General features: G+C 41.8%; 1 protein-coding gene across 6 annotated transcripts in view; it reads right to left on the reverse strand.

The window, feature by feature from the left end:
• The window catches only part of BCAS3 (BCAS3 microtubule associated cell migration factor), a 1,455,708-nt gene that overhangs the window by 712,298 nt on the left and 718,995 nt on the right, over window positions 1–24,415 (reverse strand). For all 6 annotated transcript variants that reach the window (XM_088446353.1, XM_088446352.1, XM_088446357.1 and 3 more), the window contains 2 exons: window positions 15,348–15,513; window positions 12,671–12,771 (listed from right to left, as the gene is read on the reverse strand). In XM_088446353.1, coding sequence (XP_088302479.1) covers window positions 12,671–12,771; window positions 15,348–15,513 — 267 coding nt within the window. The remainder of the gene's footprint in view (window positions 1–12,670; window positions 12,772–15,347; window positions 15,514–24,415) is intronic.

A 24,415-nucleotide genomic window follows, 5' to 3' on the forward strand; every position in this document is an offset into this window, starting at 1 on the left:
TCTATAAAACAATTAGCATGTCTAATTTTTTTGTCTCAATTGCTTAATTTGGTTCTCTTTATCGACTTTTAGGACTTGTGTGAAAATCTGAGGTAGTTTTAGGCCAAATTTAAACAGAAATATAGAAAATACTTTCAAGCACCACTGTAGCTCATTTTTGTCTTATAGTTAATCTTGTTGAAAATAACTCATCTGCCCCACATTTTGATACAACAGACTATGTTTCTCTGGGCTCTCTTTTTTAACTAAAAATGTAAACACGGTCCTAGCAACCATTACACGCCCAAAAGGTTATATTATTGTGTGATCAATTACATTATTAAAGGGTCCTTATTTCACTGTTGATTGGTATTGCAAAGTAAATCAAGGGTCTTACTTTTATAATAAATTATACAAGTTTTAAATATTGTACGCCCCAGTCCTAATAAAACCGAAGCATACACATATATTCATTGAATGCAAATGTCATTACTTTTCTGCTTATTTCTCCTTTGAAGGTTTTTACAGCAATGACAGTGGAGGACCATGTACCGAATCTGGGAGGGATAAAGAAAATATCACCCCCCCTCCCCCCTGGCATGAACAAAAAGACAGAGGAAGGCAACTCCATCCTTAGCTGTGTTGTCATTTTATTCCAAACAGGATGTGGAGTGGGTGAGTGAGTGAGTGAGTGAGTACAATATACTTCACTTTACTACTTTACATTTTTTTCTGAATTTCTCAATAACAAAATTTTGGCTTAGGGATGCAGTGAAAACAATGCTGATACTCTAGGGCGTTGTGCTTTAAAAAAGTTTGGGAACCACTGGTCTAAGCATCAAAATTGAGTGCCATCTATTCCCATCTACCAACCAAATGCAGTAGAGGCACCTAAGGGTAAAAGGAGGGAGAAATGAAGAGAAAGAGAGAATAAATGTCTAGGCACAAATGACATTTGAACAGGTGTATCCTGCAAGAGGAGTCTGGTCTCATACCAGCCAGCAGCGCCATTGCACAGGGTGCAGGGTACTGAAATTGACACCATCGCGGCCCTATGGCATCTCCATGCGGCATATATTAAAGCTGTACATGTTGCAGCAGCTGTCCCATTAACTTATCAACACACTGCACTGAATTATGCATTTATTAAAGGTTATCCAGAGAAGAGAAAACTACTGTACATAGAGTATGACAGGGTGAGTTCCTTGGGACCATCGGGGACAACACATGGGACACGGTCAAAGTCACACAGACCATTGCAAATGTTTACAGCTGTGAGTTCACACCAAACTTCTTAACAAGTCTTCCACAATTAAAAGGAGTGCATAGACAGAATTTTATTGAAAGAAAACAAGCAGCGGCATTCTGTGATTTCCAGCAGATAGAAACTGCATTGAGTTACCGTATACCAGCCAAAGAGTTCACCTTGAAAAGGGTTGTGTGAGCCCTGAAACTTTGGCTGGTATATGACATGACCAATGCAGTTTTAGCAGCTGGAAATCACTGAGTGCCACTGCTTTTTTTCTTTCAAGCTCTAACAATTTTGACCAGAGGGCACTGGCGTGCAATACCTGGCTATTGGGTAATATATATATATATATATATATATATATATATATATATATATATATATATGCGTATATGTTATATATGAAAATTCACTGGTCTGTTTGTCCGGTTATGCATTCGGACACCCCTGCACCGATTGGGATGAAACTAACGCGAGGTGGTCCAGTAGGATCCTGGTCAGGTTTAAGGGGGGTTAGGGTTCTGGTCAGACCTCCCGTTGGTGTACGCTGGGCACAACTTTGACCTAGGGAGCCTGTTCTGGGTCTTCCACTGGATGGATATCTATCTATCTATCTATCTATCTATCTATCTATCTATTGTTTTGACTGTTCCACACCACTACTGATGGCCAGCTGAACACTACCAACATATTCTTGGTAAATTGAGCAAATTGTTTTTAACTCTGTTGAGTAGGGTTGCATACAATTGGATTTTTTTTAAAAAAATTCAAAACGGATTTATTTGATTGAAATAGGCTTTTTTATTAAAAATGTTTTTTTAAATAAACGTTTAAACATTTAAAACGTTTACTAAAAAAAATTTTTAAGAAAAAAATCCTATTTAAATCCCAAAAAATCTGATTTAAATCAAATAAATCCGTTATTGATTTTTTTTTTTTAAATCTAATTTTAGGCAACCTTGCGTGTTGTTAGTGGCAATAAAAAAACATCAGTGTTGTGCCTCAAAGTGATAAATAGAGCCCGATGAGTCATAATGCGCAAACAATATATGCTTAATGCACAGCCCTGGAACATAATAAAATATATACTTTTTCTTTAAAAAAAAACACAATGACAATTTAAATAATAAAAAGTTTATATATGTAAGATAGTTGCAATTTGTTTTGTCTACCATAGTACTGACATGATATGTCTAATATCCTAGGTACCTTATATATCAAGAGAGTTATAGAATGCCCTTGACACATAATTTTCAAGCTGTAGACATAGATGTGACTGCAGTGGGCAGATGGGAGAGAATGTGGGTCAGGAATCATGTTATTGTTCTTCTGTGGCATATTCACATTGACAGTGGTCTTATGTTATACTGAAAGTGACACACTAGCTGCAAAAGTCAGCTTAGATAGGTGTATGTATGGACTACTGGAAATGGAGGTTTTCATAGCAGATGTCACAGATGACCTCCAAAATAACCAAACAGCTGTGCATCACCACTTACTGTGACCCCGGGGACAAAGGTCTTGAACACGTAGACTGGAAAATGGTTGTACATACAATGGTTTCTTATAGCTTCACAACTTGGGAGTTGTTCTTGAGAGACAAAGAAAAAACACTAAATAAAATAGAGTCTGTTGCCAGGATAACTATATGCGACTGAATAAAAATATTGAAACAGATTTTCAACTCAGAAGAGGAAAAACGTCTGTGAACTCTGACGCTTGAAAGATTAAAGAGCAAAGTTTTGCTTAAGGGGTTTGGCATGTAACCTTGTATTTATGAAAACCTGCTAAGTGTCCCCTTCAATCAGACAACCAGACGGTTCATTGTTTCATCAGTCTGCTGATGGAGGTACCTAGTGTTAGAAAAGCACATTGAGTATTTTTCAATGACCCAGAGGGCAAAGGTCACTTATTATAAATGGATAATGAGACCTAATGCAATGTTCTGACTGTGGACAAAGAGAGGGTCTATACACAGCCCCTTGTGGCTTGGTCATTGAGGCTTTTATTTCCCTTGCACACTTAATGGAGCCAAACAATTGACAGAAATGCTATACAAAAGAATGAAACTGAGAGAAACTGCTGTGTTCTAACTCTGATAGACAGATACAAATAGTGACCCTGAAATGGCGCCGCAATTCCTTTTACCACTAACATGGCAGACAGCTGTAGCATCCAATCTAAACTCCCATTTAGCCATTTGCTAGCAATTAACCTTATTGACGGAAGCGATATTATATCGAACCATAACTTACTGCTAATGTCAGCCTTGTTACAGTGCAGCAGGTAAACAGCAGAACAGACAGGCTACAATTTAGGTACATGCAGTGCTTAGGGGGAAAATAAACAGGTGTGTTTCACATTTGCCTTATACACACTGGTTAGCTTTAGTGCAGGTATAGGCATTCACAGCAAGTTCCTGTTCTAAGCCAATACTAAACACAAAAAAACAAAAACATTTATAGTAAAACTTTGCATAATAGGTAGTCACTTATTGTCGTGAAAGTGATGAAGGAAACTTCTTGTGGTTCTTTTAAAACTAATTTAAGGGGGCTGTCCAGGACTCATAATCAATTCTGGCAGCCAAATATAGCAAATAAGGGGCCAGCCTGTTACTTAAAGAGTTGCTAGTATTTATGCAAATTTTTCCTATAGTGACTGGGTGCCACCCATGGAACCTATTTGCGACAATTTTTGAAACATGTTTCCGGGAAATTTGTCATTGCTTCCATAGAGGGACATCTGCTCTAATAAACACCTGTCTCAGAAAAGCTTTAAAGCTATATATTCACCACTAATAGTAGCATCAAAATGTTATAGAACCAGGTTCCATCCTAGCAGTGGTTCCTGTGGTAAGCATGTGCACTGCAAAGGCCAGAGGAGGTGCAACCTTTTCCAATAAGTAGAATCGAGCTAATGCCATACTTGCATACTTTAATAATCTCCACTCCGGAAGAAACCCGGAGAGGAAATACAGGTGGCCGGTGATGGGGGTAGGGCCGGACAATTTGTGTAATTTTTACGGTATCTTCTACAGTACGTTAGGGAATTAATAAAAAACTTGTTTTTATTTATTTTAGGGATAATCATGTGGAACCTCCTGTTTGATAATGGCTTTGGTTTGATAATGGCTTTGAGAGCCGATGGTGCGGCAAGTGCACAGATGTTGCAGCGATGGTGCCGATGTTGGGGTAATTGCCGTAGGATGAACGTTGGCAGCACGGGAGCTGCTAGATACGGCTGGGAAGCCGTTTGGAGATTGGTGGTAGCACGGAAGCTACTTGGAGCGGCTGGGAAGCCGTATGGTGAACGTTGGCAGCACGGGAGCTGCTGAATGCGGCCAGGAAGCCGTTTGGAGATAGGTGGTAGCACGGAAGCTACTTGGAGTTCAGTGAATAGGAGAACAGGGAACTCACAGACACTCTATAGTCGGCACAGGTGCAATAGATCAGTGAGTATAAAAAGGCTGAAGTCCCAATCAGGTTTGCACTTGTGGAATACACATCACTTCCTGAGGCGTGCCAATCTCCTAGCAACAGGTAGAACTGGAGTAACCCTGAACTGTCTGGGCATACTGTCAGAAAGTGTCAAGTCGTGTCCACGACTTGTAACACATTGCCTATGTACTGTGGGGTTGGGTACGGGATACCTGCGGTTGGGATGCCGGCTGTCAGAATACAAACAGCGGCATCCCGACAATCAGTATCCCAACACAAAAAGTAAGTATACTAACCCTAACCCTCCCCTCCGCAGCCTAACCCTAACCCCCCTCACCCCTTCCCCAGCCTAACCATCCTCCCATAGCCTATCCCTAACCCTCCCAGCTAGTGCCTAACCCTAGCCCCTAACTCTAAACCTAACCCTCTCCCTAACCGTAATACTTACCCTTGGGATTCTGGTGGTCAGGATTACGGCTGCTGTCGGCACCGGTATTTTGAGTACCGGCATCATCAGTTTAACATGAACATATTTTTGCCCAACTTCCAATTATTATCGCAACACAGATTGAGGAGTATTTAAAAAGATATACCTGCCGGGACAGAACAAACAAAATATACCTCTCCCGGCAGAGTGAAAAGTCTTATGAGGAGCAAACCACAAGATATCTTTCACTTAGTCAAAAGATGTCCAAAAGTCACTGAAGCCCAATGCTCATTCCAGAGCTTGGTACATTTGGAAAGAAAGCAGTCCCCATAGGGTTCTATGCTGCTTTTGTGGTCAAAAGCAGGGAACCGTTGCAGATATCTGCTGCAGACCACTATAGTTACATCCAAAGGATACATAATGTTTGCGGATAACCCCCAAAGACACCCGATATACAGCAAATATTCATTGATAGCCTCCTTAGAGGCCTATTCATCATCACTTAATTTTCACAAAAGCAGGTGAAAATGCACATCTTCACCTGCAATTGTAAAAATTAAGTTATCGGGCCATTCGACAAGAAGGTAAAGCAGGAGATATCACAGATCTCTCCTGCTTACCTTCCTTTTGCGGAATGGCCCCGCTGTCCCCATACACTAGTATGGGGACAGAATTCATCAAGCTCTGAAAATATAATATTTTCGGAGCTTGACTGTGGGAGCATTCGCCATCTTCGGATGGCGAATGCTCCTGCTCCGGCATCGCAACCCAGTCCTTCCCTATGGAAAGGGGTCTGGCTCCTTCCGCTGGACGTCGGGGCACTTGTGCGCATGCTTGACCTGTAAAGGAGCAGTGTAGCAGCTCGTGGGGACAGCTGATATCAGCTGTCACCACGCCGGAGCAATGATGAATTGCTCCGGTAGCTGCAGCGAGTCAGAATATTAATTATCCTGATGATTAACATCATGAATAGGCCCCATAGAGAGGACAGTGCAGAAAGACAATTTTTCTTAAGACTTTCAACAATGGAAAGAGCTGCCAATGCTAACTTGTGAAAAGCTAATTTGTCCAATTTCATTTTCCCCATAACGAATGATGGTGATGGCTGCTATGATGGTTTAAGTACTAAATGCAGGTGATAGTTACAGTGTTCTTAAATATCACTAATACTAAATACGGCTCTAATCCCACAAAAACTTCCATTTTCACAGGATTTAAGTGCTGTTAGGCTTTGATAAATAAACTCCTCAGACGTAGGAGTTATCAGCACTCATGAAACACAACAGCAGACCATGCAGTCACAAATACAATCTTATATGTCATAAACGACGGGTGTTACAACATACTTCCCTTCAAACATGAATCTATAATTTGACAGTTATTCAGTTATGTTCTGTTAGAATTGGAAATACTGAGGGCCTGATTCAGAGCCGGACGCTATTTGCGCTCGCTCGTTCAGAAAAAGGGGCCGGATATTTAAATAGAGCGCTCGCTCTTTGCGGTCTGTTGACGCCTCTATGTCTGAACGAGCGAACGAAACATGCGCTCGCTATTTTTAAAAAAACGCCCCCTGGCCGCTCGCATCCTACGTAATTTATTAGATTAATAGAGTACATCGAAAGGCGTATGAACTGCTCGCAGTGCTTGTGGTAGCATTTTCCTACCGCAATCATGCGAGCAGTTCAGGCTAAAAGACAACCAAGTGACGTGGTCGATGACGGTGCTTTGTTAATTATGGACACCCTTAAAATGCCCGTTTTGACCGTTTGGCACGCCTGCGTTCGGATCTCCACTCCCCGTTTTCAAGCACCTTCCCCTGTTACCACCCACAAACGCCTCATTCTGTCACTCAAATTAGCAGGCATTCGCTATTTTGCGAGCACACAATTTCCGACCGCAATGACTGGTTCGCGCATGCGTATTACAACCCATACGCATGCGCAGTTGTGCGAACATTGCTCGGAGCGAACGAGCGGCTGCTTACGAGCGGCTCTGAATCAGGCCCTGAGTCCATAGCAATAGGATCAGATATACTCTTATCATTTAGAGGTGATTATTCTGAGGAAAAGCACACCTGCTGTTACAAATGATTGAAAAGCATATTTACCAGTAAGTAGGACAGGCAAATGAGGATCAGCACAAGACCCAAAGTCTATTGCTTCAGAATGTGCTGAAACAATATTCAGCTGCTGATTTAAATCTGACATGAGGCTTTTTAGCTACTTCCAAGATTTAACAAGAAATGTTGGCAGATTAGGAGGACATTAGAGAGCAGCAGAAAATGTAGAAATAAATGAGCATTAGTGTGTCCACAATTCCAGCCACTAAAACCCATGTGAAATGTTGAGCTTTGTATGCTACTAGAGGTTTTAGTTTGCATGGAACACTTAACAGATTACAGGTAAAGCCAATAGCTTTATCTTGGCACTGGTACTACCTTCACATTTCCTGTTCCATATTTGGTATCTATTTTAAACCGCACGGAATAAAGCTTATAGTGCAAATTACTACAAACTACTGTATAAATAATAAACAATATATTCCACCTTAGCTTTAACATCTAAATTATTATTGTATGTTGTCTAATTCCAGTGTAGGCTAAAGTCAACGTTTTGAAAAGGGACACAAGAGCTGAGGAAGAATCCCGTCTCTACCAATCTGTGGGCTCTGAGAGGTATAGACTAGTTTTATTTAGCAATAGTAAGTAGCTAACACCATTTATTTAAACAGATGTACATGAAAGTTTGATTTTGCAAGGAAAAAAAATCTTAGTTGACGTGCATTCCAGATCTAGCCCAATAATATCCGACGATACGCCATCCCTCCTTTCTAACATAGTTGCATTGTACAGCGAGGGGATTAGGTGTACATATTTTTAAAGGGAGATAAATGTCTCCACATTTAACATGCCCCCTGGCAAGCTATAGTAATAACAATATACCGCAAAGTATGAGTAAAATCTATTTCAGAAAGATCACAATGGTAAATGTACTGATATACACACAGATCTGGGCTTTATTTTTTATTATTATTACAGAGAATACTGTGCTAGAGGAGGGAAGCACATATAATAATGCTGCCACAGATCTGGGGGTCTGAATTCTCTTTTATTACTACAGATATTAGGAAGGGAGGGAATACATATAATAATGCTGCCACAGAATTCTCTTTTATTACTACAGATATTAGGAAGGGAGGGAATACATATAATAATGCTGCCACAGATCTGGGGGTCTGGGAGGGAATACATATAATAATGCTGCCACAGATCTGGGGGTCTGGGAGGGAATACATATAATAATGCTGCCACAGAATTCTCTTTTATTACTACAGATATTAGGAAGGGAGGGAATACATATAATAATGCTGCCACAGATCTGGGGGTCTGAATTCTCTTTTATTACTACAGAGATTAGGAAGGGAGGGAATACATATAATAATGCTGCCACAGATCTGGGGGTCTGAATTCCCTTTTATTACTACAGATATTAGGAAGGGAGGGAATACATATAATAATGCTGCCACAGATCTGGGGGTCTGAATTCCCTTTTATTACTACAGATATTAGGAAGGGAGGGAATACATATAATAATGCTGCCACAGATCTGGGGGTCTGAATTCTCTTTTATTACTACAGATATTAGGAAGGGAGGGAATACATATAATAATGCTGCCACAGATCTGGGGGTCTGAATTCTCTTTTATTACTACAGAGATTAGGAAGGGAGGGAATACATATAATAATGCTGCCACAGATCTGGGGGTCTGAATTCTCTTTTATTACTACAGATATTAGGAAGGGAGGGAATACATATAATAATGCTGCCACAGATCTGGTGGTCTGAATTCTCTTTTATTACTACAGATATTAGGAAGGGAGGGAATACATATAATAATGCTGCCACAGATCTGGGGGTCTGAATTCTCTTTTATTACTACAGATATTAGGAAGGGAGGGAATACATATAATAATGCTGCCACAGATCTGGGGGTCTGAATTCTCTTTTATTACTACAGAGATTAGGAAGGGAGGGAATACATATAATAATGCTGCCACAGATCTGGGGGTCTGAATTCTCTTTTATTACTACAGATATTAGGAAGGGAGGGTATACATATAATAATGCTGCCACAGATCTGGGGGTCTGAATTCTCTTTTATTACTACAGATATTAGGAAGGGAGGGAATACATATAATAATGCTGCCACAGATCTGGGGGTCTGAATTCTCTTTTATTACTACACATATTAGGAAGGGAGGGAATACATATAATAATGCTGCCACAGATCTGGGGGTCTGAATTCTCTTTTATTACTACAGATATTAGGAAGGGAGGGAATACATATAATAATGCTGCCACAGATCTGGGGGTCTGAATTCTCTTTTATTACTACAGATATTAGGAAGGGAGGGAATACATATAATAATGCTGCCACAGATCTGGGGGTCTGAATTCCCTTTTATTACTACAGATATTAGGAAGGGAGGGAATACATATAATAATGCTGCCACAGATCTGGGGGTCTGAATTCTCTTTTATTACTACACATATTAGGAAGGGAGGGAATACATATAATAATGCTGCCACAGATCTGGGGGTCTGAATTCTCTTTTATTACTACAGATATTAAGAAGGGAGGGAATACATATAATAATGCTGCCACAGATCTGGGGGTCTGAATTCTCTTTTATTACTACAGATATTAGGAAGGGAGGGAATACATATAATAATGCTGCCACAGATCTGGGGGTCTGAATTCTCTTTTATTACTACACATATTAGGAAGGGAGGGAATACATATAATAATGCTGCCACAGATCTGGGGGTCTGATTTTTTTTTATTACTACAGAGATTAGGATGGGATACATATAATAATGCTGCCACAGATCTGGGGGTCTGATTTTTTTTTATTACTACAGAGATTAGGATACATATAATGTATTTTTGGGAGATTTTAATCTGTGTGTGCATAGCAGCCTGTCTCATTGCTTATTCCAAGAAATAGGTGCCACCTAGTATAAATAACACAGATATGTAGAAACTGTAGAAACAGCACCAAACTGGTGCTTCAGTGGTATCACAGAAGATAAAAATAAAAAAATAAATGTCAATACATCCCTGGTATATGGGAAATGTTTTTATGTTGTCCTTCACTTACTGTTTAATGGATCCACCCCTTTGGGTTAGGGACATACAATAAAAAAAGATAATACAAAAACAGCCAATGTGTAGTAATGTCAAACACATAAAAATGGGTTCTACATATAGAGAAATGGCAATTTATGATGGAGAATAAGGGGTCTATTTACTAAGCACTGTTAAAAGACAGAGTGAAAAGTGATAAGAAAGTGATAAGGTTCCAGCCAATCAGCTCCCAACTGTCATCTCACAGGCTGAGTTTGAAAAATGACAGTTGGGAGCTGATTGGCTGGCACCTTATCACTTTCTTATCACTTTTCACTCTGTCTCCTAACACTGCTTAGTAAATAGACCCCTAAGACACCACTTTATTTGCTCATAAATGTTTCTTTGATATTCTATTCCTGATCTAGTCACACCACCACCACAAGTTTAAGAAGGGATAGCGTACCCCACTCACTTATTTGGAGACATGAATAAACATATTAAGGTTTCTTTTTAGAATGTTGGTCACAGTAAATGATAAGTTAATAACCGGTGTACCACACTCACAGTTTGTCAGACGTATTCTCTCATATAAAGGTTTCTTTTTAGAATGTTGGTCACAGTAAATAATAAGTTAATAACCGGTGTACCACACTCACAGTTTGTCAGACGTATTCTCTCATATAAAGGTTTCTTTTCAAGATATATGTGATTCCACTCACTGCAAGTCCATGTATGGAATATATTGAGAATATATGTGGGGGGTGGAGTATATAGCAACATGGTGTAATCATTAGGTGGTTTAATGATAACTAAGTCTTTCTAAATATCATGCTTTTATATCATACAACCAGGATTGATTCTTGGTATTTTATGAAGTATAATGATCCACTTACTTAGCATATGTGCAGATGTTTTAATATTTCAATATGTAGCACATATATACAGCACAATTTTAGCACTAATTCTTAACACCATTATTGTTTCTTCTCCCCTGAGACGTCTGACGTCATCCTATTGAGCCGGTCTCCACTCTCCAGCCTCCTTGCTCTGTTCCGCCCACCACACGCCGGGTGAGTCTAGAGTGGAACACATGCCATCACATCTACTTAAGTTAAGATACTTGCTTTTGTCTCTTGTTTAGCACAAGCCCTGTGCAGCTTTGAAACATTGACACTGTGTGCAATATGTTACCTTAATACACTTACAGGGGTATTCCATATGAAACGAAAACTTCGCCGTCTATGCGTGTCGAAGTTTTCGCCGCACATCGGAGCTTTTGCCGGCGAAAAAGTATCGCGCGCGCCCCCTATTATACCCGTATTCAATATGAAATCGGCGAAAACGGCACCCGTCGAATGTGAAATCAGCAAAAACTTTGCTGATTTTTGGGGAAATGACCCTAACACCCCCAAAAAGATGGTCTGACATGGGGGATCACTCTGGATACCCCCGATTAGCTCTGCTGAAGATCTTTGGGGTGTTTAAACGGGCTCAATAGCAATGAAAAAAACACCTGGGGCATACTTGGGGACCCCCCTAGATTGTAGTTCGTGAGTTTTTAATTTTGTACCCCCCAATTTTTTTTTCGCCCCAAAATGAAAGTGCTTTTTTTTGGGGTCCTCTGAGGTATTTTTCTAAAATTTTTTGACACAGTTTACCTTTGGGGGACTGTCTGAAGGTTGCAGGGTGGTTTCCGAAATGTTGCACCCCAAAACCCCAATTCTGCACTTTTTTTCGCCACCTATTCCTTGGTGATACTTTTTCACAGGGTCGAACGCTATATACTTTTCGCACCGGTGAAAAGTTTTCAAATTGAATACGGTGTAAAAGTAAAAGCGGCAAAAATGACGTCATCCGAGCCAAAACCCTGCAGAAACTGCGTTTTCGCTCCATATTGAATACCCCTATTAGCCTTTTTTGAGGCTATGTGTATTCCTGCACTGAAATAACCAGCGACTTCACGAGGGGTATACTACTACTATGAATATATATATATATATATATATATATGCATATATATATATATATATATATACAAACAGTTCAATTTCCACAACAAACACTGTGGCACTCACAGGACCTTGTCAGTTTATTGCAAAACATTTATATATATATATATATATATATATATATATGTTTTGCAATAAACTGACAAGGTCCTGTGAGTGCCACAGTGTTTGTTGTGGAAATTGAACTGTTTGTGGAGGCACCTGGGCATTTGCTGCTGATTAGAGTAATAGAGTGCCGGTTATCTGCATCTACAGTATATATATATATATATATATATATATATATATATAAATATATATATATATATAAATATAAAACATAGGATGCAGTCTTTTTATAACAAAATTGGTTAGTATTAAATAAATGTGTCGCATATTATAGAGATAACTTTGATATTTTGCACAACAGAGAGAAGTTTAAGCACAGTAATAAACTTACAGCCAGCCAGCAGGTATTGATAGTACTGTACCACATCTGAAGCCAGCAACAAGGGATGGTTTGCATTAAACGGTGGCTGTAGCTCATTCCACTGAGGAGTCCTGAAGAAATAGAATACATTATTTTTAACTAAACTGCAGTTATAGCTATGCATTTATTTATAAAATATGCAACTATACAAAACACAAAACTAATGTAATGCAAAATAAAATAATGACACTAATTGGAAAATCCTGAATTACACAGTTTTTATTTTGTTTAAGAAATAAGGGTCGAATTAACATAGTACTTCTCAAACTCGGTCCTTCAGGACACTTGACAGTTCATGTTTTCCAGATATCCCGGCTGGAGCACAGGTCCATTCATTACTAACTCTGTCAAATTTTAATAAATCCCCAGGTAGTCTGGAAAACTTGAACTGTAAGAGGTCCTGAGGACCAAGTTTAAAAAACACTGATTTAACATGAGGCAGTATTAGAAGAGATTTTCTATTACACGTTTTCAGATCCTGAAAACATGTATATATTGATCTCGGACTTCCTGTTTAGATTCTAAGAATATGACATAAATAGAATACAAAAATGTGAAGTCAATTATTAAAAGAAAATGCTGTATTTCATTAAATAGAGCATGTTTTTCTTATATCACCATACTAAAATGATGATAGTAATCAGAGGAATGCAGTGGTAAATGTATCACCAGCAAGGCACCCATCAGGGGAGGACTACCGGACCCTGGCTGAAGGGGAGGCCCGTCGGGCCTGCCCACTCCTACCGCCACTGGACAGTCAGCAGCTCAAACAGAAGAAAAGGGGCCCAGCCGCCGGTGCCGCTGCTACCAGCCGCCGACCCGGGCCCCATAAATGGAGGAAGCAGCGTGCCTGCTCAGGCCGCTCCTACACCAACCTAGATGACAGACACCCGTCAGCCCCCCTATGGTCAAAAAAGTTTGCTGCTTTGAAGTCGGCGCTCGTGACATCATGAAGTCACGCCACGCTGCGCCGCTGGAGGGAGAGCCTGAGGTTGGAAGAGCCACAGATCGATAGGAGCTGGAGCAGCGTCTGCAGTGCTGGTGAAGAAGCAGAGAAGAAGCCGAAGCCTTCTTCAAGAAAATAAGGTAAGTGGGAAAAAGCTGAGGAGTGTAGAGGGGAAAAAAAAGGTGGCAGAAAAGGATCTAATAACCGGGGAAGGGGAGGGAGTTTAGTGAGGGAAAAGAAAGCTGGGCAGCTGGGCAGAGACTGGATCTAATAACAGGGGGGGAGGGGGGAATGGGGGCCTATTTTCTCAGTCACGGACCCCACCATTTCTGATGGCAGCCCTCACCAGCAATGTGCAGCAACAGCTTTTGCCAGAATCAGGGACTAGTAATAGGGAGAACCTATGGAATTCCAAAAAAAAACAAACGTTAAGATTGTATGACATTGAATTTGACAGAAGAGTTACGTTTACATTTTACAGTATTTTAACATTTTCTCCCAACTTTTTTCAATGTGCATATGGAAATATTGGAAAAACAACAGACCCTTCAACATGACCCGTTCCACCAGGTACAAAATGCTCTGCTCCTAGATTTCCCTATTACTGTATGATTGCAGTCACCTGTGTTGAACTAGGTAATTGATGAGACAGGTGTTTCACCTCAGGTGGCTGCAATCATACATTAAGAAGGAAGTCCAGGAATAGAGCATTTTGTACCTGGTGGAAGGGGTCATGTGTGAGGGTATGCAACAATACTTGGTAAAGTACTGTAATTCTCGATAGCCATAAAAATTTCTCAATTGATACAAAATTCCTTCATGTTCCATCTCTCTGAGAAATGACAGCTCTTTCCAATATGAGGTCATTTTAATTAAGGAATGTTCATTGTAAATTGCTCTGTATCGTTCATATTGATTACACCAATACAGGAATAACCACTGCTGCAGGACAATGCATCCTGAAAATCAATGGCAAAATACTTTAAACTGTCCTAAAAAAAAGACATTGGAATGATATTTCTAGATTGATTTCTGTTTGCTGCAGTGAGGTCTGGCCACTTATTAAGGGCTATCACAATCTAGACTAGCTTTTATTAGAAAACCAATGGAACAGTGCTGCTGTGCTAGACAATCACGTTAATGCAGATATAAATTAGTGGGTAGTGGTAATAACTGTAAGTAATGGTACAATACTTACAGAAATATAATTTATGAACGTCTAAAGAAATAATGCTATTATATTTACTGTCTTTTAAAGAATATACACTGTACTCAATGTGGCCCACACACTATAGATGCTATGTCCTTCATTCTGCTATTGGAGTAAGGGGTCTATTTGTGAAACATTGAAGACCTGAGTCTCTGACTGCCGGGTAGAGGTACAACGGGCACTTGTGCCCTTTCCCCATCACATAACACTATGCTATTTTCTGTAGTGCAATGGGCTGAGAGCCATAGCGCACCAGCACAATGATGTCTTAATTATGCTGCCTTTTCCCTGGCCCTCACCAGCAATTACTTCAGTGTTAGTGGGGGACAGAACTTTGTTTTCACCCTATTAGAACTACTTCAGTGAAAAGGATGAATGGGAGTCATCTTTAATGCTTTTAAAGTATATGCTTAGGACAAGCCCACTCTTCCTTTGCATTAAAGGGTTAAAATTATCTAAGGGCATTTAACTCATAAGGCATAGTATCATACCTGGCTATAGTCCAGCTAGCACGTGGTGATGTCCACATTTCCAATGGTGTGTCATCGTTTATTTTCGGTGCAGTGCTCAGAGGCCGAGGTTCCAGCACATGTTCTACTAGAGTCCCATAACAACTAATGATGTACAAAGATTCCACCACATACTGCTTGGATTGATCTAGGAGTGAGAGATGGGAAAGCATGTTTCAAGAAAGCAACTACATTTCTTATAAAACTGTAATAAAAGAAGATAAAAACAAATATATTTTATTTTACTTATTCCTAGCAAAGTTGATTACCTAAAAATATAGATGTGATTATTTATTATGAAAACATATTCCTTAATATTCAACCCCCACCAATTTGGCTTCACCCATGATAGACATTCGGTACAGAGTGTGAGACATTCGGTTCATCTTAGAGAAGCATAGCTGAGATAGTTAATGACTCCTACTGCATAATATCTGACTTCTACAGATTAATCAGCTTTTTATATACCTCCACTCACTCTATTTTTAATGTTAATGACACTTTGGGCAGGGAGGTTACCATGTTCAAAGGCTCATGCCAGGGTTACCCGTTTTTCCCCTTACTCTTCAATTTGGCCCTGGACCCATATTCTGTATCTTTCAAACTATCCTTTTGAGGGGATTACTTTGGACCGAGTGACCACTAAAGTTACAGCCTTTGCTGATGACCTTTTCGCCCCCTGTTCCTTACTCCATATCTTAGATAAATTACAGGAGTATGATCGGGTCTTGGGTTTCTCAATTAATCAAGAGAATTTTCTAGCTTTATCTTTAGGCACTACTGTGAAGCCCCACTTGAACAAACCCTTTAAGTTGACCTGGGCAAAGAGATCTTTCCCCATTTGGGCATATACCTTCCCAAACAAAAGGACTCTATTTATTACCTTAACAAGAGACCACTTACTTATACAGCTCTGTCAGAAATATGCAGCTGGTATGAACTCTCCCTCTCGTATATTGGCCAAGCTAAGCTCCTTAAAATGATTAGCTTTCCCAAGCTTCTTTATCTGCTGCAAATACTACCAACTGTTTTGTCTCAAAGGGGTGACAAACTAGTTAATAAAACATTTTGTGCCTTTATCTGGAATCATAAATGCACCAGAATCAGCTTGCTTACTCTCCAGCAAAGCCCTGCTAATGGTAAAATTAACATCTCTATCCTCAAACTTTATAGTTAGCAAGTATCCTTACAGTTATCTGGGACTGGCTGCCCTCTACCCATGCCTACACTAACACCACAGTAGATCAATCCTTTCTTCCAGATATCAGCATTATTTCTTTTCCTACACACCTACGAATCTAAACTGTCCCTGAAATTCTAGACAACAACCCCCCCCTCTCATGTTCTTCTGAATTACATGGAAGGCCATAGTTATTCCCTATTTTCACCTGCCTGCACAAACCAGAATTTCAATATGGTAAACTATCTTACCCTTTTCAAACCTAGAGAAACGATGAAATAGTCAACTTGAAGGCTCTAGAGTCTAGAGGGTCTGTCCAGACGAGAACAATGGATAGCGGATACCTTCAATATCCCCTCTACACTTTCTTTAGCTATCCTCCAACGTAAAAGATAATCCCATCCAAAGCCTGTCCCAGCTGATGATTTACCTGGGAAATGACAGCTAAACAACCTTGTGGGTCCCTCAAAGCCTGACGCACAACCAGTTCTTAATAAACCAGTTATTATTATTATTATTATATTTTTTTTACTGCAGCTCAGACTTCTGCCTCTGACATTCAGCATGCATAACAAATGACCTGGTGGGCAGGAGCAAGGATAGTACAGCAGACATCATAGATTGTCTTTACTCTTTACTCCTTCTGATGCAGCCTTTGCTCGGACAGACAGTAATTTCACCATAGGCGACAAGCTGTCAGCAAGAATGAGTAAGAGTGAGTGGTGAAATATGGGTGTGATTTATTTTGTTGACATGAGAATGTTGATATAATCTTAATGTCGACATGCTGATGCAGCCTTTCCATGAAATATGGGTAAATCTCCAGGCCTTTAGAAGAGTAGACCAGCTTCCTGAACCCACTCACTTCACTGGGGAAGTGGGAGTGGGCAGACCAGGGGCTTGATGAAGTGGATGAATAGAGTCATTGTTCCCCTCTTACTCAATGTGCAATGCAGAAAATGTAAGGACTGAACTGTGCAGCAGGGAAGCATGGTAATGCTATTGTGGTGCCAAGCCTCCTGAGCCTCCCACATTGATGCCCCCTCTGGGATTCTCCCAGAGTATACATTTTAAAAGATGACAAGTATGAATTATACTCCAAAGAATAAAAATAACCAAACTGTCAGGTATCGTCCTCACCCTTGATGCCAGCACTGTGCTGCTTTGTCCTGCTGGTGGTCTCGGGCTGGAGGCTCTCAGGAGAGGGCGCTGTTGGTGGGCTCCCAGAGTGGTGGTGGTCTCAGGAGCCCAGAGCTCCGGCAGTGTTCATGCCGGCTCCGGACACTGGGCACCACCATGTTGGTCCCGGTCAGCTGATAACATACCCTAAAATGGCAGCCATCATCGTGTGACCAAGGGTATAAATACCCTCCACTGACAAAATTCCGTGCTTGAGCTTCGTCGCTGTTAGATGTCCAAGGCTCCAGCTCCCTGGATAGCTGTCTATTGTTTACTTGTCTATTCCAGCGGTGGTCCCACTCTGGCTCCAGTTTGTGCTATACTCCGGTTCCACTCTGGCTCCAGCTAGTGCTATACTACGGTCCCACTCCGGTTCCAGTTGTGCTATAGTCCGGTCCCACTCCAGCTCCAGTTTGTGCCACAGTCCAGTTCCACTCTAGCTCCAGTTTGAGCCACAGTCTAGTTCTACTCCGGCTCCAGCTTGTGCCACGGCCCAGTCCTAGTCCGGCTCCAGTTTCTGCTATAGTCTGGCTCCAACTTGTGCTACAATCCGCTTCAAGTCCCAGTTTCAATTCCCAGTGCACCTTCTCCCAACACTGCCCTGCTGCATAACATTTATTACCTTTTACATCTATGAGAAAGAGTTACATATGTACTTCCTTACTCCAAACCTCCCAAGCTACCAGTGAGCAGGTATCTAGGTCACTCCTGGGAAGTCCAGAATCCCCAGTCCTGACACAAACACATATTAAAAAACATTGAAAATAAAATGTAATGTTGTGGAAAAAACTACTAGGTATAGTATTTTCAACCAAATCTTTGACAAATCTAACAAAGCTCACTATGTTTCATAAATAGGCTATGGTTTGGTTCCATAATCCTTAAGACACATACGGCTCGATTCACTACAATCCGCATTTTGAATGCAGATTGGAGTGTGATATTACCGACTGAATTTGCATTGCGAATTCAGGCAGTATCACAGTGATTTACTAAAAATCCCTTGCAGGGACAGAACTTGCGAGAAAGCTCTGTCCCTGCGAATCCCCTCCGCACACTTATCACTGTATTTTCGCAAAAAATACAGTGACAAGTGCAGACGCATGTGCCGACCGTCGCTAAGCTCCGCCCCCGCTGAGACCCACCCCCCCGTGACCCCTCTTCCCCCCTGTGATCCCCCCTCCCTTAATTACACTTACCTGCAGTGATCGGTGCTCCGGTGATGTCCTCCACGGCTCCGGTCAGCTGACATCCATCCTGCACTGGGACTCGGTCAGGTGATGACCGGGACCCAGTGCAGGCTGGGAGACCAGCTGACCGGAGGGAGGACATCGCCCAGAGCCCCGATCACCGGTACCTGGACTCAGTTAAGTTTTTTTTTTTTTTACTAATTTTTTTTTTTTTTTCTAGAGCAGAGCAAGAGTCCGGAAAACGGGGAAGACCCTGGATAACGCCACCTCCAGGTGGCGTTATTATCACAGGGCTTTCCCCAGTATTTTTTCACAGTTAATTTTTAGTAACTTTGGCCAGATCACATATCCCATTACAATTATGGGAAATGCGATCTGCTTACTACAAATAAGTGATAATTAGGGCTTGGAGTAGAATTTTACGAATAGTAGCTGCAGGTGATACTAAATATAATGTGAAAAGGGGGGCTGATTCAGACCCGCTCGCGAGCGCAGGACGCTCGTAAGCGGGTCGATGGTGCCGAATTGCGCATGCGCACGACGGAGGGAGCTCCATCGTGCGCATGCGCGAGACCCGAATAACGACGGCCAAGCCGTCGTTATGGGTCTCGCACCAAAGGGGGCGTACTGTCGATGGTGAGTGACAGCACGCCCCCTTTGGTGGGCGTGCCGGGGGCGTGGCTGACAGACAGAGGCGTTCCCATGGGAACGCCTACCGTCTGAGTCCGGCCCCACTGACATCACTAGTGATGTCAGTGGGAGTGATTTTGGCTAGCCAAAATCAGTCCAGGGCTTGCAGTCACCGAGACTCTACCGCAGGGTCTCGTTGCAAGCCCGATGGTCGCGATGGTCTTGACCATCGCAACCATCATCATGGACGCTCGCTATAGCTGTGGGTGGTAACCCACAGCTATGCGAGCGTCCATTAGGCCGTTCCAAGTTGAGGGAGGAGGGCCCTGATTCAGAGCGAGCGCTCTAATCAGAGCGTTCTGCTCTGAATCAGGCCCAGGCATTTCACAAAATATCTCTCATGTATTAATTGAATCTTTATTGGATTATGCATATATGCACTTTATTCATGTCATAGATTTAGGACTTGTATTTGTGTACAAGATTACCACTTCTTTTTATTATACACATTAAATTGTATTTTACCCACTTGCCTTGTATCTCATTGGTCCGGGTTAGACGATTGGCGCTATTATTGTTAAACTGTTATTCCTTAAGATTTATGGGTGCCATTGGAACCCTAGAATAGTAGCCTGACACCTTTAAGCTGTGAACTTGGAGGGCGCCCTACTTATTTTGTGCAAAAATTCCTACAACCCTGCATAATCTGCAAAATGCTAATTTTCAAAAATTTACACAATAGCATAACATAGACTTTATTGTGTATGTTATGCTATTGGCCGAGCTCTGAACTGTACTATATAGTATAACTGAGACCAAACCCACTGTATCCACTCTACACATGCATCTTACCTCCGCACGCTGACATGTGAGCGCTGTGCAACTCGGTAGCGCCGACAGTGGCGTAGCAAGGGTGGCCCCGGTGGAACTTGTGCTCTGGCCAGGGCACTTTAGATCAAACCATCCGACGATGGGCAGATCAACTGCAGAGCCTCAAGTACATAGAGAGATTAGGCTCTTCAGACAGAGAGCCTGGTGTGGGCGGAGCAATGCTTGTGGCTCCACACAAACCATGTCCCCAGTATGGAGTCACTGATATCTCTATGTGTTTCAGACTCAGCAGGTGATCCTTCTCCCTTCGGAGGACTGATCTCCTGCGCCTTGTGAAAGTGAGTAGGGCACATAGGAGAAGAGTAAGAAGGGAGGGGACCTGTGTATGTGTCTGAAGGGAGGAGAGCTGTGTGTGTGTGTGTGGTGGGGGGGAGGACTTTGAAAGGAGGGAAGATCTGTGTGGGGGGATCAAACTGATTGGGGAGAGCTGTGTGTATTTGACGGGAGGGTGTATGGTGTATTGTGTGAAGGGGGAAATGAATGAGGGGGATCTCAGTAAGTGGGGAGAGCTGTGTGTTTGGGGGGGGAGTCTGTGTGAGGAGGGGAGATCTGTGTGATAGGGGATCTGTGTGTGTTTGAGGGGAGGGGGTAATGTGTGAAGGGGCGAGCTAAGTGAGGGGGGAGAAAGCTGTATGGGGGGGATCTCAGTGAGTAGGAAGAGCTATGTGTGTGAAGCGGGGATGAGTGAGGAAGAAGAGCTGTGTGTGTCTTTGGGAGGGTCTGTGTGAGGCATGGGGGGAGCTATGTGAGGGGGGAGATCTAACTGAGAGTGGAAGAGCGGAATCGGTATGAAATTCCCGGCAGCGACTGGCCGACAGATGAGCAGAGCCCGGCAGCGGAAGCCCGACAGCACTGGAAATCCCGATCGTCCCTAAGGTAAGTATAAACTAACCTAACCTAACCCCCTAACCCTCATTAGGGGTGCCTAACCCTAACCTCCCCCCCAAGTGCCTAACCCTAATCCCCCCTCTAAGTGCCTAACCCTAACCCCCCTTCCCCGCTGCCTAGACCTAAGTCCCCCGGGGGGTGCTAACCCTAAGTCCCCCTCGGGGGTGCCTAACCCTAACCCTCCCTCCCCCTAGCCTAACCCTCCCTCCCCCTAGCCTTACCCTAACCCTCCCAGGGGGGCGCCTAACCCCCAGGTGCCCTAAACCTAACCCTCCCCCCCCGTGGCAGTCCGCTCGCGGCGCCGGTCTCCCGGCTTAGGGGAAATGTCAGGCGTCTACATGTAGACGCCCGGCATTTCACCCTCGCCAGGATATGACGGTCGGGAAGCCGGCTGCCGGTATTAAGGCAGCCGGTTTCCCAATTGTATACCGGAAGAGCTGTGTGAGGAATTTATATACTGTATCTATTTATATATATATTAATATGGAGCCCAAGGCGGTATTTTTCCTAGGGCCCTGTGGGGTCTTAATCCAGCTCTGGGACTGAGCAATAGTGAGGAGGGATGGAGCAACGAGCGATAAAAAAAAGTGGTTGGAGGAGGCAGTGCTCTCCCATCATCACCCCCAACTTGTCCTCTTTGCCTCCACTGAGCTGGGTCCCACTTTCCACCCTGGTCCTGAAATCAGCTGTCCTGGGTTGCACAGATTAAGCATCAGTCACACAGGAGGAGAGAACATGATGTCTGTGTCCCTGCTGCTGAGGGAAGGCCTGAGCTGGGTGCTGCTGCTGACAGCCCAGGTCGCAGTGTGCGTGACTGAGAGGAGCCTGAGCGGTGAGTCTGGTGAGGTCACACCTGACTGCTCTGATGCCATATGCCAATAGAGGGCACTACTGTGGCTTAAGGTGTATAAGAGGCACTACTGTGGCATATAAGTGACATTACTGTGTGGCATAACATGAATAAGGGGCACAATTGTGTCATTAATGTGATTAAGGGACACTACTGGGTGGTGCAATGTGAATAAGGGCACTAATGTGTGGCACAATGTGAATAAGGGACACTACTGTGGAATAATGTGAATAAGGGGCACTGTGTAGAATAATGTGAATAAGGAACACTACTGTGGCATAACGTGCATTGTCTACATTACTGTGTAGCATAATGTGAATAGCGGTCACTATTGTGTGGTATAACATGAATAATGGGCACTTCTGTGGTGTGACATGAATAAAAGACACTACTTTGTAGTTTAATATGAATTGGGAGCACTATTGTGTAGCATGGAAATTTTGAGCACTATATGTGGCTTAATGTGAATTGGGTGCATTATATTACAGTACATATAAAGTGTAACATTACTTATATTCATGTTGTACATATTTTATTAGTGGAATTACTTTGGTGGGTTGTAATATATCTAGCCCTCCATGCTGTAGTTTGGAACTGTCCCTAATGTTTATTTTTATTTTTGTGTAGTATGCCGCTACAAGCTAGACATGCCCCTACCTGGCACACTTGGGGAAGGGGGGGGGGGCGCGGTAACACACACATGCTCCGGACGCCATGGCTAAACACTTTTTCATGCAACTTTTTACCAGAGCGATGTGGCGAAGACAAACACGCAGCTTCTGCTGATTAAAATTATATGTGGCATGTCTATATTCTGTGTGTGACTGCAGCTGTATCTGCATGTGAAATGCTACGTGACAGCGTAAGCGGCACATATAATTTTAACCAGCAGAAGCTATTGTGCCTCCTATTCATATCACTTTGCCAATAAGACACATTTGAAGGTAAAAAGTCACATGAAAAGATGCTCAGCGATACTGAGTTACGTCACGGCTGTTTAACGTGCAAAGAAGTAAGATGTATGTGGATACATCTGTATACACAGAATGTTTTGTTTTTTTTGCCAAACTAAGGATCATGGATGCATAGTGCTGGTCGTAAATGATGAAGGTAAGAGAGCTGTCTTTTGTGTGATGCACAAAAGGAAATATTAAAACTAAACTTTTATTGGATTACATTATAAACCATATCGATTAATTTAAAATTCAGCAAAATCGTAGGAGAAAAAAAATAGTAGAAAAGTGTACAGAAGCTAGGAAGTGTGCACCTAGAAATAACTCTTGTATATAATATGTTGCAATTAGAGGCTCTTAGAAAGCTTGTATAAAATTAAACTTATGTAGTTCCAAATATCCCTAATATCAGTAACTAGTACCTATGTAATCCTAATATCAATAACAGGTACCTGTGTCTAACTGAAAATTAATCAGAGAATTATTAGACAGCATATTTTCTTTAACTAACAACATATCAATGTCATGTATCTCAGATACAAATGTACATCACTGTGAAATATGTTGCCGCATTATGAATAATAAAAATATTATTATTATTATTATTATTATTATTATTATTATTAATAGTAATAATGTCACTTTAAATAAGTGGTTAAAAAGAAACAAAGTTGCAAACAGAATGCACACAATCTTGTAGGCACCATTGCATGCTCTGCCAGTGGGTCTCAGGGGCATGCTTCATATTATATCAATAACTATTGTGCACAATGGCAGGCCTGGATTTATAACACTGCACAGCCTCATAGAGCCACTGTGTGAGTCAGACCAACATATGTTGCTCTATGTTTAGAACTGACGCTTTTGCTGATAGACATACAGGGAAGTCAGAAACAATTACATTTACATTGTGATCTCAGCAAAGGACATATGGCCAGGACACAAACCACCTAAAAAATCAGACACATCTGTCGTGAGCTGCTGACAAAGGCACATAACTATATTTGTAGAGTACAGTTAATGCAAAAAAAAAGTACTATACTTTTTAATAAACACAAGTTATTACCAGTACAGTCTGCTATGCCTATATGAAAATATTTCTTGCCTGTCTGTATATTTTAACAGCTACTAAAACTCATAGCAATGAGCATCAAAACATTGTAAAGTAAAACAGCCATTAAGAAAGAGCAAAATATGCTCAGAGGGTAATTTACTAAAATTCGAAGATACAAAACTAGGAAACCACATACACCAATTAAGCATTTGCTTTAATTTTCTGACCCAGTGGT

Source organism: Taudactylus pleione, unplaced genomic scaffold (genome assembly GCF_031769625.1).
Source record: "Taudactylus pleione unplaced genomic scaffold, aTauple2 ptg000397bl, whole genome shotgun sequence".
Lineage (NCBI taxonomy): Eukaryota > Metazoa > Chordata > Amphibia > Anura > Myobatrachidae > Taudactylus > Taudactylus pleione.